Genomic DNA, 19,162 nt, shown 5'->3' on the forward strand with positions numbered 1-19,162 from the left:
TTCCCATAGAGGGCTGCAGGGTTTTGAAGAGAGTTTTTTTAATTATTTATTCTTATTTTGCTTAAGAACAGAAGGCCACAATGTTCTGAATTTCTCCAAAAGTACGTTCCAAACCACTTTTGGTTTGGATTCATTGAAATGTTTCCCTTCAACAAACTCAATTTTTGACATTTTATTTTGACTCACTAAAAAATTATTTTAGAATATTGTGGAGGAGGAGAAAGTTATCTATGATACATTTTGGACTAGTATCCTCAGGAAATAAGGATTATATTATCATGCTCTGAGTGTGCTTTGCTGCTTGCCTGCCCTCCTCCTCTTTCCACACCCTCAATAGGTTTTGAATCCAGTTTGATTAAATCTGTCAGAAAGTTCTGTAATTCCTACAATCTCATGAAACTAGGCTGGTGAGTAGAGACAAAAAAGAAACACCATAAATACGCCATTAAGGATAGGATAACAAATACTCATCTTATTAAACATGGGAGAATCTGCACCAGATTAGAGCCATTAGAAACCCAGCATTACGGTCCCCACTTACTGCTTGTTATAAATATCAGAGAACGCAGACTGTCTGAATGATGGGCTCCTGGCTGAATGCATAGAGTTAATCCGAAAGAATTAAAGAAAGAAGAAGAAACAGCAAAATAGAGACAAGGATAAGCTGACGAAGAAACAATAGGGAAGCTGAACATTCACAAATTGCTTCCAGCTGAGAATGGTCTAAAAGGATGTTGTCTTCCCACACTTCATCCCAGAAAAAGAAAAGAAAAAAAAAAAAAGACATCCCAAACCACTGCTGTATCTTGGATCTAGAAACATGAGGAAGCTGAATGGCCTGTGAGTATCACTGAGAAGCTCCAAGGACAGAAAGAGAGGCCCTGGAAGAGGAAGAGCCTCCCCAGCACACAGCAGGTTGCTCCCAGCCACTGATGGAGATCCTCCAGGTTGACAGGAGCATCTACATGTTTTCAAGGAAATATTCAGAGATAGGCAAGGGGGCCTGTTTCATCCTTTGCTATAAAATACTGTGAATATGAGTAGAAGAATCAATAACGCTTTGAGAAAGTTTTTCACACATTATTAGTAAATCAGTAGTATCGTCTTCCACAGGAGAGGTCTTAAAAGCACCAAATTCAGTTGGGCTTTTCTGTAAAGCAGACAGCTAGGGTACTGCAATATGGAGATCCTAACTAGGAGTGGTTGCACCATGTGGTCACACAACCCGCGGCAGAGGAAGATGAAGGATCACATTCAAAAGGATTAAAAGGACGGATTAAAAAGCACAAGTTGCACTGCAAGCCTGAGTGAAACACAGTGCTAAGTGAAAAGCCATTTTAGAAGAAGAATACTGAAACACCGCTTCTCAAAATGGTCTTGAGAAGAAACCAGTATTTTTTGGAGTACACTTTTGCCCTGCTCCTCCTCCTGTTTTGTCATTGTTATCCTAACTCCCCTCTTACCCCTGTTTTCTGTACAAAACAAAATTCTCCACTGGTAAGTGGTTCCTGTGGAGGTTTTTTGCCTGGCTTTACTACTCAGCATGATACAGTCTGGCGGCAGTAAATAGCTAAGAGGCAGCGTGGTTGCCTGTGCAAGGCAACATAAACAACATGGCGTGCGCTAAGGCAGCTGCAGGAACGGCCCCGTGATACTGCTCCCCCATGGTGAGCAAAAGCAGGATGAGCTAGTCTGCAGTTACCAAGCAGGTTAAGCCTCTCCTTTACACATAAACATAGATCTGCAATGAAATTATATCGCATCAGAAACAAAGTTTAAAGATATTTGTTGAAATTTGACTTAATGACTCTTTTGTCATTGTAACTCACACCTTTCACCTTGCTAATATGTAGCAATTGCAAATTGGCATGCTACCAGAAAATGAAAGTAATATCTTTCAGCTGTCCTCCCTTTGCATTATCTGTTCTTTTCTATTTTTTTCCACGTATTTTGCAGAGACAGCAAATTTTCTCTTAAAAAGCTGCTAATCCATTTCCATTTTGTGAACACTATGCACAGCTCACTTCCTGTTGCATTTTTTTTAAAAAAGACCTTTTTTTTGCTAAGCTTACTTTTTCAAATACCCTATGCAACTCCCTGCAATTGACACTCACTTGCTGACAGCAGATTACACAGAAGAACTGCAGTCCCTCATTATGTCATATGTTAGTTCCACCCATGCCACGTGGCCTACAGCTGTGTGTCAAAGAAAGCAAATAAATTGACGAGGACTTTTTTTTTTTTTTTTTTTTTTTGGGGGGGGGGGGGGGGAAGATATACCACCGGTTACCAGAGCTTTTTGAACATCTGCACTGAGCTAGCTTCCTGGCACTGCCTTTGCAGAGATTTGGAAGTGAAGCCAAAGCTGCTAGATGGCCAGCCGGGGTGTCAAGCTCTACTGAGTGGTTCTCCAGCCACCAGCTCCTCCAGCAAGCAGTGAGGACAGCACATGGCCAGTGGCAGCATGGGGCGGACACCCCACAGATGTGAGTTAGCAAGGCAGCAGAGGCTGCTTCGAAGCTCATGCTGCTGGGTGGATGCAGCTGCCCACCTAGCTCCTGTGGTGGAGGTCCCATGGTCCTGGAGAAGCTGTTATCATCTGTCAGCATGAATTACTTGCAGAAATTTTCTTCCCTTTAGTTCTCCAGCAGATATGGCTCAGGCTCAGGAAAATCACTGCATTCCCTCCTGGACACACTAGGCAATCTTCCCATGGCAGAGAAGCTGAAGAAGGAATTTGCCATGTCCTTATAAAGTCAAATTCTCTGTGCATGCACAGTCACTTGGACTGCCAGGCTAGAGACTGTCCTTTCTCACTGGCACATGCAAGCTGCACCACAAGTGTGCCCATGGGGCAATGGTACCATCCAGTACACTTATACAGCTATATAATCTATATTATGCTATTTATTAAGTGTTATTTCCACCAGAATCATTAGTGCTAATCGGACCACAGGAAAGAGAAGTCTCTCTTGCTGGGAAGCTTGTCCTCTGAAGAGTCCAATTTCATGACTCAGATTTCTGCTTAACTCATTTTGTCTGACACAAAACACAACAGATATGTTCCATGCAGTGAAATGACTGTGGAAAACGATGCAAGGATCTTTCCTGAGGAAAGCAGCTAGCACATGAAACCGCATTTGATAGCTGTCTTTCCTGCGGACTTGCACAATTTGCAAAGTAGACACATTCTGCTGTCCATCTGCAGCTTACTTTCTCTTCCTCATCACTCCATTAGTTAGGAGGCAACACCCACGCTTTGCAAATAGCAGTGCACATATTTAGGAAAGGACCATAGGACTTTTGGAAAGGACTAGGACTATGGCTACGAGGTAGTGGGGAGTATTTGTAGGAGAGCTGCGACTGCCCTCCCATGACTTCAGCAGATATAGGGACATATGTGGTTCATATAATGCCTTACAGATCCATTAGCCTCCCTCAGTTAAGCAGGATTTAATCTACTAAAGTGCATGGTGGCCACCTTTAGAAAATATGTGGCAGGGCAAAATGAAATTGTGCATCTGAGATAAAAGTACGGGCCTCCCGTCTCACTGACAGCATGTGGTGCATGCTGTTTGCTTACTCATCACAGTAACTAGTCTGTTGAATCTTTCCATGTTCTCGGTATTAGATTATCTGAGCACATAAAATCAAGCTGACAGGATGAGTCACCTGATGGATTATTGCCTTGTGAAAAAAACCACAGGCTTGTCATTACATTTGCCTACAAAGCACCATGCACACCTATGGGGCTGCAAAGATAATAACCATGAGCTTGATTACTGCTAATATGCTCTGCTTCAAGTTTCAGATGCACAGTGTATTTCCTTTACATAATAACTCTTTGTTCATTTCCTAGAATTGACAAAATACTTCAGAGAAATTAATCTGATGAATAGTTTCACTCGCCTCATTAAAAATTCAGGCAATAAAAACAAAATAGCAACAAAGTTATTGTTCAAAACGCACTGCCAACCTGAGGCATTAAATGTGTCATCAGTTCCAGCTTAATGGGCTCAAATACACTTAAGATAAAATGGCATACTCCAATGTTAATAAAAGAGTACGCTTCAGATGATAAAATTCTTGTTTATTTTGAATACTACACCCATTTTATAGAGCTGAAAAATAAGATTTCAGTTTAGACAAGTATATTAGTTATTCCCAGAATAAAGCAAGAGCTTGGAGATTGAGAACAACACAATCTGTTTTATCTTCCCCACAAATATGGTTTTGCCTTAAAATTGCTGTTGAGTAGTTGCTCCTGCTGCACAGTACACACAGTCCTTTACACCATACAGAAAGACAAACAGAAGCAAATCAAAACACCATGACGTTGAATTAATAGTTTGTCTGGAACATGGGAAAAGTTGTCTCCTCTAGTCCGCCCCCAGGAGCCTGTAATTTCTCCCACCCTCTTCCCTGACTTGCTCATGGCATAGCAACTTGACAGGTTGTCCATAGCTTTTCATTCAAGTTGGGCCTGACCATAGGAATGGATTTAATGACTTCCAAGGGATGCTTTCCATTGATTGACTTCAGGGGAAGGCGAGCTCAAGCTGTAATACCCATTGGAGCAGATGCTTCAAGAGAAAGCTGCATATCCTTCTGCTACTTTGGCCAGAATACAGTTCGCTTCAAATCCTAAATGCTGATAAATACAGGTATGATTTCTAAAGGAGCATCAGAGCAAATCACACCCACAAGGCTGTCCAAATAAAACTGCAGCTTCCTCACCCATTTCCTTACAAAAAGATGGAAAATACTACCTGAGGTTCAACACACACTGAGGAATATCTTTTCCTAGGCTTGCACAATGTACTCACAGCAAGACCAACTCCTGGCCAGCCCATGGGCTGCAAGGAAGCCTGGGAAATGCTGGGCGCTTCCCCACCTAGAAGCCTCTGGAGGGGAAAGGCACCTTGGCCTGCCCGTCTCTGCAGAAGAGGGGTTGTCTCAACAGCCAGCCACCTGCCCTCCTCCCAGCTCCATAAAGGCTTTCCCTCTTATATCAAAGAATAGGCCACTCTCTAATCACCACTAAGGCAAAGCTAGTATTATAAGGTAGAAAAAAAACAAACAAACAAACAAACAAAAAAACCCCTAATGGGGGGTGGGAAGGAGAAGAAAATGAAAAAAGGAAGCAAACTATGATATTGAGGTGTGGAAGGAAGGAAGATAATTTGCCTGAGTCCTCCCATAACATATAAACAAATACCGCAGGCAAAATCTGAAATGGCAGAGCAGAACGAGTTTTCGTAATTCCTATAGGCTTTTCAGTCATAGAAGCCATGACTATTAGCTATTAAAACAGACTTAATGGACTATAGCTTCCTATGATCTCAGCTTATTACAAAATGAGAGGAACACAGGCATTGCCAGTTCATCAGGTCTCATGACCGACCACAGCAGATGTCACTCTGCTGTCCTATGGACTGGAGAAGCTCTAGTGCACTACCATTCCCTAGCTCCCTATGGCAAGCCTCATGCATACTGCCTATAGAAACACTTTTTTTTCCTGGTTAGGTTCTCTTAAATGAAACATAGCAGTCCTGCCCAGGATCTGCTGGCTTTCTCTGAGCTTTTACTATTGCTTGGAGGAAGGTTGGGCAGCTCCTTCCTTCCCATGCCTAGGATGGGAAGAAAGGTTCCACCAACATTTTGCACTAAATAAAATCAAAATGAATGAAAATAAAAACATTTTAAGAAAAAATATCCGAAATGAAAAATGAAATCCAAATAGGAATGGTCTCCCATGTATTTCTGACAAACTTCAAAACTTCTGCTTGATGTTGAAGAAAAAGAGTTAAAGAATTTATGGAGCCACAGAGAATTCTCTGTTTATTAATGGGAAAAGTTCAAAAGATTAATCATACAGATTCAATGACATTTCATCTTGCAAAAGCATAGTCCTGATAAGAAAGATGTTTTGGCAAGAGCACCATCATTGTCAAATACCTGATGGCTACTCTGGAAAAGGAACAAGATCTAGCATGTTGAAATGGCATGGCAAATGCAGAAGAAAAGCAGGTTTTACAGAGCAGTGGTTCTAAATACTTCTGTACACATTTGTTTTATAGATGTGAATGAAGAAAGAGATGTAGCCCAAGCTCTTCTGTCTCTGTGGGAGGAATGAAGGTAGAAATACCGTCACATCATTTCCCCCCCCCCCCCCCTTGGTTACTGCTGGTTTTAATGTTGGCAGGGGACTCTCCAAGGGGATCATAAAACCATTTGTTTCTGAAGCATAGAGATCAATGGACAGCGTAGTGAAAAGCCGTAGTGGGGGAAGAGAAATCCAAACCCTAAACCAGCAAGAGGAGTTAGTATTTACACCCAAAACAGTGTTTTTGCAGGGAATTAGCTATTAATAAAGACTAAATAAGCTTGCCTTTGCTTGCACAGCTACAACATTAATAATAGCCACTCATCTTTTGGATCTGTTGTATTTCCTCCACTGCAAGTCTGCAGCAGTGAATATAGCTGTAAGTTGTTTCTGTATTATTAAAATTCACATCATCACGATTTTATGTCCCCTTTTCTCCATTATCATTAAAAAGGAAAATGAAGAATCTTATCTTCTACTTGGACTCTGCTGATATTCTCCATGCCTGCCATATACTGTTCTCAGCCTTCAGGACAGCTTACTTTTTGGCCTGGTAAAGGCTCCTAATGCTATTTGCTCTACCCCATTCCCATATGTGCTCAGTGTGAGAAGGAGGACAGAGAGGGTAGGTATCTATTACCTTCACAGCAACACTGAGGAGCTGCAGCTACAGTGTGCAAAAGCCAAGTTAAATACATATGGCAGTCTTGGTTCTTCTGAGCTATTGTGCTTTGATAATATGACACCAAACACTTGGTAGGGATGACATGAAATTTGACCTTCTCTGGTTCTGGACAGAACAAGCATATTATCAAGGAGATTTTTGGCTTTCATCCCCATTCCATCTAATATATGCCTCCCTAATAGAGGTTTTGCAGATCCCAGTGGTTTTTGTGGAGGAGGAAGAAATGTTACAACAAACAAATCCAAAGGAAAAGGTTTGGGGTTTGATTCCCCCCCACACGCCCTTTTCTTTTTTTTTTTTTTCCTCTCTCTCTCTTTTTTTTTTTTTTTTTTTTTTTTTTTGGTCCAGAAAGATTTGACTGGCTCTCAGCTTGGAGTTTAATTGTTTATGACAACAAATCAGTTGACTTCACTGATGCCGTACCATCCAGAAGGCTTTATAATCTGGAAAAAAATGATTGTGCTGAGAAGAAAGGGAGCAATGGCCATTTCCCAGGCTATTTTGACCTTCTGAACAAGAATTGGAGCTTGCATAGTGGTTCAGATTTTAATCTGCCTACCCAGTGTGTGGGTGTGCTCTGAGTCACAGCCAACATGTACACTCACTGCTAAAACAGGGCTTCCTAAATATTTTTGTAAGGGTAACTTTTGTTTAACTTTCATTTGGCAGAATCCCACACTGAGAATGGTTAAAAGCTCAGGAAGGACCATATGGTATGTATGGAGCTGCTAAGAACAACTTTGAAAGTTTTCAGACCTCTTTTTCTTTAACTGAGAAAAAAGGAACCACCCCCCCCCCCATTATGAATTAAACTATTGCTCTTTTCTCAACCAGTTGCCAGCAAACCACATCTGTCAGGCTTCAAGTGTTCAACAACAACTGTCTGTCCACAGTGAAGATAAATATCTCTCTCTTTTTTTCCTCTGTATTTGCTGTATTTATTTTTTTAATACATGCCTAGTTACTAAAACTCAAGGGGCATTCTGCTGAGGACAGTCCAAGCGAATATAACTGTGCAAGCACTGAGCAAACAGGATACACTGGCCATATACAAGCAGCAAGCACCTTAGAGAATTCTGCTAAGAGAAGTAATTTCTTATTGTTCTTCTTATTACATAACTGGGAACACAGATAATGAACATGTTTCAGTCAAAGCATCACAGGTGTTACAAATTGCTTTCTCTCTTGGAGACCCTGTTATTAACCCAGTTACAGCTGGTAATAATACCTGCTGCTCTGTAAATAAGCCTGAAAAATGCACAAGGGCCAGATTCAATAAAGGACTTAGGTGACTCAGCATCAGCTGCTATAATACCCCATACTTAAGTTACCAGGCCACAGAGCAGAGTCTGAATCCTGAGCAATACATTTATAACATGTGCAGTGTTAGATTCCTGCAGTAACAACCCCAAACAGCTTCACATGCACCTGCTTAGAGCTTTCTGGGCAGCAAAGCTGGCTGACTGTGGAGAAGACCCTTAAAACCCACCTGCTAGGATGGCAAAGAGCTACTTGCATTCACTCAGGACTCTCAGACCAGCATCCCTTCCAAAATACAGCTTTGTGGGCCTTCTCTTCTTCTTTTTTTTTTTTTCCTCCTCCTTTCCTTCAAAAAATTGAGTAGGGCTCTCCTCTTTTCAAGTTCCTCCTTTGGCCCAGTTGCCATGCATTTATATTAGACCCCACTGCTAAAGCTGTGACCCAGGAAGCAGATGCCCTAGGTTTGGTGCCCTGCTCTGCCCAAGGGCTGTTGGTGGGTTTCAAACCCACCCTTTCCCAGGGATTATGCAATTAGCAGCTCTAAAGTAGGTCATTCTGAGTGGGCTGGAGGGACGTAGTCCCCATCCTCCAGGTGCAACTGAGCAGAAAACAATTCAAGATTCATTAGTCTGTAAAGAGAAAGAGCATATTAAGCAACCGAGTCAAGTTTCCTCATGTTTAGGACACTCACCTAGCCCTGGCATGAGGGAAACCAGGTTTCTGGCCCCTATCCACACTTTATTTTCTGCGTTTTAACCTATGCTTGTTTAATGTGAGCTGCAACAAAATAGGCCCTGGCATGGGGACTAAAACTCAGGTAGCCACCAGAACACTGTAGCCACCAGGCTAGGGGCACAGCTTGTACAGGTGCTGCCCATTGTCCGAGTAGCCTCTTTCCTGCTGGTGAGGCCTTCTCGCACAGGCCTGAATGAATCTGGACACATTCAAACACGGAATTAAAATTTCCAGGTGCTCTAAGCAAATAATCAGGCTACTATGTAGTACTAGGTGCAGAGGAGAGGAACTATGTTTATTCTGCATTTCAGCAGAAAACAACAACTGCCGCCACATGTGATAAGGGTGCAAAATCAGTTTTGGAAAGCCAGGCATGCTCTGAGGACACCTATGGGACTGACTGTCCCCACTGTAGCCTTACTGCAGTTAGGGATAGGTACATATTAAGCCCTGAATTGCTCAATCAACTCCATCAAGGCTGGGACAATTCAGAACACGCACAGAACAGCTTGAGCTCCTGGTAAATTTGAGAGGCAAACAACAAATCACCACCAGCTTTGTTGGGATTTTAGTCTTAAACATCTCAGCTAGGTCGAATCCCAGATCAGAACATCTTTGATGGCTTTGACACCTAGTTCGTTGCAAGGGACAGAGCCCTCTGTGGATTGCAACGCTCCAAACCAGACCATCCCTCCAGAAGAAAACAGCATTCAAAGTGTTGCTCTCAGTCATCCCCCTACAACTTTGAGTGGTAATGCAATTGACAGCATACCTGGGCGAAAAATTTGATGGCAGAAGTGGTTTTCTATAGGCAAGGCTATGTTATAGGATGGTGAGGAAAAACGCAAGTAAACAGACCCCTCCCCCCAACAACAGCCCAGTATGGCCAATGCAGTAGAGGCTGGATCTACTGGAAAGCTACCTCAGCAGAAACCTCATGAAGGAAAATGCTCCAAAGAGTAGGAAATCTTTCTAGACCCAAGAGCTCAGCACATAGTAGATGTATATACCTTTGAGACAGAAGGTATGTGTTAAGTAGTACAGCTAACGTACTCCAAGTCAATTTTTAGCTTCTTTCTACTGTTTTCTTCCTTAACATTTCCCTTCCTTGCAAAGCTTGCCTAGGCCAGCCACTCACGGGCCCTCAGAGCCCGTCTTCCTGCACTGGTAATCGAATACATCCAGCTGCTGTAGCTTCCCTCTTCTAACATTCCCACCCACGTTACCACAGCAGCCAAAACAGCAAAACATTAAATGAAAGTACACCGTGTGGGCAAAGTCCCTGTATCCTCAGGATTTCCAAACGGCATTTATGCAGCTGCAAGTCCCTTGGAAGAGCCTACAGATCCCTGGGATTCGCCCCACCGCCTTTGCCAGCTGAGCCTGGCACATTTCTTGGACAACCAAGATCGTCTGTGTGCAGAATGAGCAGCCAATACTGATCATACACATTTCATGTGTTTTCCAGAGAAGCAGTTTAGTGGCAGGTTTATGCAGAAAGAATGAATGCAACTCAAACAGGTTTCCTAATAAAACTTTGCAGTAACCTTTGACCAGTACAATTGTGCTTCTTATGTTCCTACCTGGGCTCCACCCAGGCATTGCGTAAGCCCTTCTTCCAGAGATAAGTCAACAGAGAGGAATTCATGTGGAAATGTCTTTGCACATGGCCTTCAGATGAAGAGCATGCAAAAAGCACATATATTATTTTTGGCTTGTTTTTAGTTTATTTTTTCTTGCTTTGGACATACCTGCTCTTCAAAAGCCGAGGAATAATACAACCTTTGTTTCCAAATAGCTAACCACAACTGTAGATTGGGTAGCTGTATGCTGATTGATTAATTCAGTGTGTTGTCAAAAATTAGAGGCAGAAAGTCTGACAGTCAGGCAGCACAGGTCCCTGGAAAACAGATCTAGTTAAATAAATCTTTTGTTTTGACGACATGACAGGTCTGGTCGCAGAGTAGCACTGTGTTGGTACAGGATACTTTGATTTCTCCAAGACATTCAATTTAACACTGCCTGACATTGTGATTAAAAATGTGCGTTAACTGTAACTAACAGGGTATATGTTAGTTGGATTAAAAATTGATTCACTGAGAGATCTTTAAAAGGTAGCTGTCCACGAGGAGACATCTATGAACTGGGGCTGTTTCTCTTGTGATCCACCAGGGACCAGTTCTTAGTTTGACATGATTTAATGTTTCAGTCCACAATCCAAACAAAAAATACAAAAGCTTTATTTGCAAATTTGGCAGGTGATTCAAAAATCAGAGGATTACTTAATGCGGAAGCATAGTCACTCCTAGATTGAGGCTGATCATTCATTTAAATGGTCAGACTCTAAAAAAGTGCATTTTGATACAATCAAACAAGAGGGTTTAGATTTGAAAACAGAGAAACCAGGCTAAAGATGAGCAAATATCTAGGGAAACTGTTTCAGAGACATATTTTTTTTCAAAGACTCCTCATAGACCCTTGCCACCTCCTCGGTATGAAAGTATTAAAGGTTTGGTCAAGTAACATGTGGACATCCTAATCAGACGACAAAGGATGGCCAAAAATGATCCAGAGGTCAGAAAATGATTTTACCTATAAGATTTAAGGAAATCACTGCACCCAGGTTTTTGGCAAGACAGCACAGAGGAGACTTGAAAACTTTGCAAAGATACTTACATACTGGAAGAAGGGCCCAATGGTGGGCTTTCCACTGCAAGATCAAATGATCAGAAGGCAAAACTGCAATAAGACTCAATTCCTTATCAGTGAGGCCAAATAAATATCAGACCAGTTATCTGTGTAGGATGGCAGGCTCTTATTGCTACTTGCAGTTAAAAAAAAAAAGGCTGTGCATTTTTTCCTAAAACTCAGAATTTAATAATTTTCCTTAAGAAAAAGGAAAAAAAAGAAAAAAAGGAAAAAAATCTGGTATCTTGATCTGGTTGTCAGTGAAGGAGAGATTTTAGTTGGGGGCGGGAGGGTCACAGTTCATGTTATGATATTTTTTTGTCTCCTTGAGATATATGGTGAAGAGAGAGCTCCTCCATGTTCCCACGAGCACACACATAACAATACAGCACTGCTGTTCAGCAGTGAGAATGAAATATATGCATTTTAGCTTCTTTTCTTTGAATCTGAAGTCTAAGTAAACTATCTTGAAGCATGTTGGCATTTTGTGGCTGGGAAAGCATAAACATCAAAAAAACCCTTTGGGGGTTGAAATTTTCCATGCTTGGTTTCAACTCAAAGGTGCATAGCTTTTGGAAAGAATGACCAAAATAAGTTTAGTAATTTTTAATTATATGATTCATGGAAAAAGTGCTTTGTATTCTAAACAAGTTGTTCAGACTATTTCTGTTCTGTCCAAAGTTGCTCTTTTTCCCTCCCTTTTTTTTGTAAAAATGTATACTAATGTGCTTTTGTGATATTTTGGCTCTGAAAATACACAAATATTACCAAAAGGAGCAGACCAACAAAGGATCACAAATACATGAAAAATTATGAAACCATTATTTAAAAAACTACAAAGAGAAACACAAAAACAACCTTCTGGGTTTTTTTTTCTTCTTTAAAATTTAGGTCTGTAAGCAGCTACACAGGAATATTTACATTGTGTCATACCCTTGAAAAGGGTATATGGTAATATACAGATTGTGTCATATCCTTGAGAAGGTTGTTTAGCACTCTTCCTGAAGGAACTGCATTTGTTAGAGATACTAAGTGATGTAAAAGCCTTTGTAAATACTGATTTAGTATACTCCTTTGCAAGGCATCTCTTTCAAGAGGGACTAGGAGGATGGCTTCAAAGAGGCTGATGAGGAAGGCGGGGGGCTGAGCCTATTGTGTAACTGTGCCTGCACATGGTACGTGTACCTCCCACTAAATTGTTTGACTGTTAATAGTTTCTGAGACATAAAGAAAGCAGTAGCGTGAGATGGTGGGATCTGAAGCGTAGTGCTGCTGTTTCAAGGCACTTGAACTTCCTGGTCTGGGCATATCTGTTATGAGACAGGCCTCCTGGATGAGACACCCAACACTGGGTACTGCTCCTGGGCACTCTCCTCCGTCTGTCCGGATGAAACGCAAAGTGATGGATCACAGAAAAGCCCCCTAATATTCACAGACAAAGAATGATATTCGCCTGTGACGTGAATACCCCAGTACTACAGGGTTGGATCATACAGAGAACTGGCCACAGGCCGATGAAAACCATGCCCCATGATTAACTATGGGCCAGTTTTCCAGTGCTGTAACCATCCTGGTGTGTCTTAAAGTACAAAAAGCCCACAAATATCTCTATTTTTTTCCTTGAAAGACATTTAAGGAGAAAAATGACAATAAACAGAACATACATGGAAATGTGTCATCATGGACAGCTAGACTCAGTGTTTCTGGTGCCCAGTTTTGAGTTTCTTGTTAACTTCTCATAGCAACATATATGAAGCCAAGGGCTCCCAGCAAGTAGCTGCAGACTCCCAAAGATGTACCATGCCCATTTCTCCAGAGCAGAAGGGATTTCTTGACAGGATCAGTACTTTATGTTCAAGCTAAAATCTGCAACGGGTTTACCTATTGGGCCAGTCCAAGAAGGCACTTAGCATCAAGCCAAAATGCATCACCTGCTCTGGCACAGCTGGGCCCTTCACAGCTAGAATGGGCCTATTCAGGGCTCGATTTGGCTTTTTAACTACTGCGTCAGAAACATGCACTGCCTGTTCCTGGCAAGTGCTTCATGCTGTAAATGCGAGGAAGACCGCTCCACCCCACAGCCCTGTCTTCAACCCCTGAGTGACACCGTTGGCTTCAGAGGGGGTTCACTGCTGATTCACACCACCAGAAGATGTAATTACAGGGCCCAGCTCATCCATCCTGAGGTATTGCATGGCTTCCTGCCTCCCATGGGTTTGCTTCCTTTGGCTTTGGCTTGATTTTTCTATGCAAATTCTTCAGACCTGATTGTGTTGAGTGTGTCGCAGCTGGCACATTTATACAAGGTTGAGGCCCAAACCGAGATTGAGAAATCTCCATTTCTCTCTTACACATATGCACAAACACACTGACACACACTATGAAGTTATATATAATATAAAAATAAGCCATCTGAGAGCCCCATGCACATTCTATCTTCTGTAAAAGGCAATTGGATTATATTAATCCAGTATGACTCTTTTTTCCTTTTAAGATTAAAGAAAGCAGCAGAAAAAAATAAAGGAAACAGCACCTTGAAAGAGCAAAAATGCTTACTGGTACTGTTTGGGTTGCGCAAAAGCTAAGGAGAAATGGCTGTCATCCTGCTTTATAAAATGCTTTAATAGCACACTAGGCAGCAGAAAATAAAGCATCGCTGCTTTATAGCCCAGATATTAGCGTTCCAGGTTTCATTTAAACTCTCAATTACGGTCAGCTTATATAGGTCATTACAAGTGGTCTCATTCCTAAGTCAGCCCAGCAGGACCCTGTACAGCATCATGTATGGAAGCGAAGAAGGTTTTTTTTCACTCTGTCACCTTTTGCAGAAGGGCGTTTGTGGGGGCATGAGAGGTCAAGGATAACTCCATTCCCACCCCAGTGCATTTTTCTACCTTTAGTAGAAAGGACGGTGCACCAGACGTACTGCAGAAAACAAGGCAAAACAGAAATCTTTTGCCCACAGATGATCAGCATCTTTGCTGACATCCTTACCCTATTCTGTTCTTGATAACCAGTGTAAAGCCCTGTACAGAGTGACATTTTTAGGTTCAGAACAAAACTAGTCCTTCCATCTAGAGTAAATTTTAAGCAGCATCCTCTTTATGCTGCCAAGACGAGCCAGGCCCTTTGAAAGGCAAAGTATTGTGAGTTCAAAGAGAGAAAGCTTTCCCTGCACCGACCTCTGCTCTGGCAGCATACAGAAGTGGCTCCAGGACATACTAGTGCCGTTTCTGCCTTTGCTTCAGATTTTGTTCAGACAAGTCCAGTCCAGACTGAGTATACCTGCACTGATTCATTCGTAGTCAGCTACATGTCTGCCTTTCTGTCATACTCCTCATTGGCATGTTGGAAATTAAACTCACTGTCTTTCAGAAGTCTTTGAAAACATTCCTAATTGTTCAAAAAACCCCACCATACACAGAGTTGTTGGTCTTTCTAGTAATATAAACTACATTGCTAATCAGAGAAGTTGTTCTGTGATAGCTTCCTTTGGGAAGGGGGGACGGAGGAATGAATTTAGGAATCTTTGCCCCGTACCGTAAGTCTTGGCTGACATTTGCATAGAAGTGCTAGAAAGCTTACTGTTTCCTTGGGCAAAAACACTTTGCATTGTCAAAAAAAGGCATTGTTGTTTTTAATCCCACTAGGTCTTGCTGGAAATGCTTTCGCAGCACTCCAGTCTGCCACTCAAGTTATTTAGAGGTAATCAAAACTCACTGTTCACGCTCCCTGCCACACAAGCAGCACTACCTTACAGCATGTTGCAAATAGGAGCAGAAAGTCAAAGATTAAAACAAGTGTCTTCAAGATGCTTTTATAGCAGAGTCCTTCACAAAAGCATCCTGTCTTTTGCTTGTAAGTACGCTAATCATATTTCAGTGGCATGCCTACAATATAAAGTTAATAGCTTCCTTATTTCCTCATTTTAACATTTCCCCTCTATTCCCTCTGTCTTTTCAATTATAATAGCTAGATTGTTTCTTGCATTTCTTTTCTCCAGTGTCCTGGGTTTTTTTCTTACACAAAATCATATTTGGTCACTTACACTTTTCTTGAGGATAAGCGCATGACAGCAGCATCCCTTGCTCCACCATGGTGCCGTCTGTCGGAGAGTGCAGGGGTCTTTTGAATAGTGTTTTTAAAAAAAGGGCTTGGGAAAGCCAAGCTCGCTCATGCAAGCTTCTGATCTTCTCCAGTCCTCCTGGCTTCTGTGTGCTGTCACATGTTAGCCTCCCTCCCCAGAAACCTGTGGAACAGGTCTAGCTGCATGCATCTTGTGTGTCAGAAGAGTTTTAATTGATTCATTGCAACAGATACCCACCCTCATTAAAAAAAAAAAAAAAAAAAAAAAAAAAGAGTTGTTGAAAGGAGTAGTCTCTTAGCGCCTCATTTGAAATTACAGAAATGTCCCAGCTGGTGCACTTTAAAGGGAAATGACTCGCTGGGTTGAGAATATACAGGAAATAATTTAAAATCAATCTCACGTGCCAAATAAACCACAGCTAGTGGTATAACAGGGATGCTCCTAGGCTGGGGGAGAGCAGGAACCCTTCCTCCATGCACCCAGGTGGCAAGGGCAGCCAGCACGCCTCCCCAAGGCACCGCTCCCCATGGGACAAAACAGCTCCGCATCACTGCCATGCAGGCCACGGCCTCGCTTACCATTTATCCATTACCACCATGACCCAGACGGCAGCCCAGTGGGCCCCCATTAATGTCTGTATTCATTTTACACAAATCAGCACCCCACAGCAGTCTTCTGCTGTTGCTCCTGCACACTGGTGAGACCACGGCCAAGGGCAAGTGAGCCTGTGGTGAGCAAGGACCCAGCGAGCAGCCGACGTGGGATTTGTGCCCAGCTCTGCCTCTAATTTGCCCTGTCACCTTGGGCAAATTGCTTTGCCTCTCCATGTTGCTCTTTCCCCATTTCTAACACATGGATAATTATAGTTCCCTTTCTTTGTATAAAACACTGAAATCTCTGCGCGAGACACGGCATGCACGAGTCAGCTATCATTATTGTGCCCTTGTAAAAAACTGAGATGAGGCTGACAATAAGCAGCAAGCATTTGAGATATCATGCATGTAAATGCTAGGTTATAAGAGGAACACGACCTTATTGTAATAATGCTGGGCAAAAAGAAAAAAGATAATACTACAGAATTTGGCAAAAGCTCAGATTCTGCTTTCACAGAGGAACACTGAGAGAAAAATCTAAATCACTTCTCACCTCCAGGAACAACACACCCTCCTGGAAACAGTAAGTGCATCAGAGGTTTCTCGGTGGAAAATGACATAATATGGCAATTTCCTGCTTTTCTCTCACCTGGGTGAATAAATCTCTCATTTTGCAGCCCACAAGTATGTACATTATACTCTCCAGGCCAAAATACTCACCCCCTTTCTCACCCTCTTTCTCTGAAAAACAAAACTCAGCAAAGTTTACAGGGAATGAGTTTTTTTCGTTTGCAGCTAGGCTTGAACGGACTGATACAAGGCCGTGTCTCTCAGCGGCTGAATTCCCTCACATGGGAGCCTCGTACCTCTCTGAACACTTGAGCTGCCTGTCTCCTTTCCCCCTGCAGAAAAGCCTCTTCTGAGGCTCCCCTGACTGCTCCACTCCGGCTGCCGTAACGCCACATTTTGTCCTCAGCCCAAAGCCCGCCCAGAGGCTGCCAGCACACTGAGATGATGTACTGAGGACCCACATGGCATTGAAAGCTGAGAAAAACCCACAGAAACTTTCAGGAATTACATTGCTTATGCTATCTGAAAAAGCAAAGCGATTCCATCCTCTATCCATAAGACAATACTCGATAGAAATTTGTTTATCCAGTCTCCTGCCTAAACTAAAACCCTGGGTAACTCCTCTTAACATGGGAGGTAGCTCAGCAATTAAGCTGGATTATCCTGAACTGAAGGTAAGTGGCTGTGAGGAAAAAGCTTTCTGTGAAATTCCCAGTGTTTGCAAGTTAATATTGGCACATTCGGAAAGCTTACCTGAGTCTTGAAATAAAATTCTCTACATGACTTAACAGAGCCAGCCAGTTTTATTATAGACCAGGAGAATGGTAAATGTGTAACCTACTTGTTTCTTACTCCATCCATTAAGTTTGGAGCTATTTTCTAAGATGTCCTAAGGTTACTGCACTGACAATTTACAGTAAGAAGTGAATCTCAGAGCTGCAGGCTCAGAAACCCATGGAAGCACATTTACGGAAGAGCATGCATTTGTTTGTATTGTCTGGATATACACAGCTGAAGTAGGTATGTATTAATAACAATGCTTTAACTTCTCAATAATCAGTCTTATGACATTTGCAAACTCACCCTGCATTTCACATTAGCATGGTCTGATTTGAATTTCAGTGGAAAGGACTGTTATGTAACGAGAAAGACTTCTTATAAGGAAGTAATATTAAAAGTACATAAGAAATCCTTGAAAAACAAAATTGTCTCTTTCTCTTTTGAAATGTAATTCCGCCTGCAGATGGAACAGGTCAGGAACGAAAGCTGTTACCCTACCTTAGAGGTGGAAGACACAGTGCCAGGTGATTCCAACTTTTTACAGCACAGAACTGAAAAATAGCAGATTGAAGTTAGGCTTTTTGATGCCTGAGATCTCATTCGAATGAGGGAATGCACCTAGTTAAACATCAAATGCTAGACATCTGAAAACCGCCTAATGAGCTAAGTGAATCAGTATTGTTGACCGCAGCAAAAACACTTAGAAGAATCAAGTTTACATACAAGATCATCCTGTTGTAATCATGAAATTAAAGTATGAAGCAGCCATTTATATCGTTGGACAGACTCCAGCATTTCAACTGATGCATCCATGTGTTTGTTCAGCTGACAAACATCCCCTGATTGCGGTGCTCGATCCTCTAAGAAGCTCATATCTGTAATTATAATCATTGTCTGACAAAAGAGTACAGTTTTACAGTAACCGTGCAATTGATGCTTGTCACCATTTCTGTCACAGAAGTGACAAAATAACCAAGTCATGTTCACAGCTGCTTCCTCATAATCCTACAGTCCTCCTCACCCCAAAAGCAAGCCATAACCTACAATTAGGTGTCATTAGATTCGCACAGAATTGATCAAAGTTTGTCCAGTCCAAGGCTAATTTGGGAATATGTCAAAAGCCTGAGGGTTGACCCTAACTGGCATAAAATGAAGCAATTGAAGCAATCACTTCTTTAAACAGCATGGGTTTCCCACCTCAGGTAACTCTGTTACCTGGTACAATGCGACCGAGATGAACTCCTGAATATGTTGGTCCAGAGAGGCATGTGATAATGTGATCCAGGCTATATGAGTTATCTTTGCTTTTCCATGCTAACTTAAGACTCCTAAAGTTCTTAAATCAGCAGAATAGTGTTAGTTTGTTTTAAAAAGGCTCTCTGATGTCACTGCAAAACATCCGCTGCTCTCAGAGCAAGTACGAAATCAGTGGGGCAGAGGGAGGGAAGGGGAGCTGGGGCTCTCTTTGCAATGGATGAAGCTCCCTTGGTGAGAAACGGGGTGCTGAAACTGCTGCCTCCACCCAGAGGTTACAACCTCAACCATGAGGGTATAAAACAGGAAGGTGTGAAGTCTAGCATTAGCAGCATGCACTTCTATAGTAGCCGTGTGCAGGTCAGGGCCACAGCACCCTGAACCCCTTGTAGGGGTGTGAAAGC

General features: G+C 42.2%; 1 protein-coding gene across 1 annotated transcript in view; it reads right to left on the reverse strand.

Annotated features, from left to right (window-relative positions):
* PTPN3 (protein tyrosine phosphatase non-receptor type 3) overlaps positions 1–15,664 on the reverse strand; it is a 178,911-nt gene extending 163,247 nt beyond the window's left edge. Inside the window, exon 1 of the mRNA XM_026099877.2 lies at positions 15,523–15,664. Coding sequence (XP_025955662.2) covers positions 15,523–15,571 — 49 coding nt within the window. The 5' untranslated portion in view covers positions 15,572–15,664. The remainder of the gene's footprint in view (positions 1–15,522) is intronic.
* Between the last annotated feature and the right edge of the window lie 3,498 nt (positions 15,665–19,162).

This window comes from Dromaius novaehollandiae, chromosome 2 (genome assembly GCF_036370855.1).
Source record: "Dromaius novaehollandiae isolate bDroNov1 chromosome 2, bDroNov1.hap1, whole genome shotgun sequence".
Lineage (NCBI taxonomy): Eukaryota > Metazoa > Chordata > Aves > Casuariiformes > Dromaiidae > Dromaius > Dromaius novaehollandiae.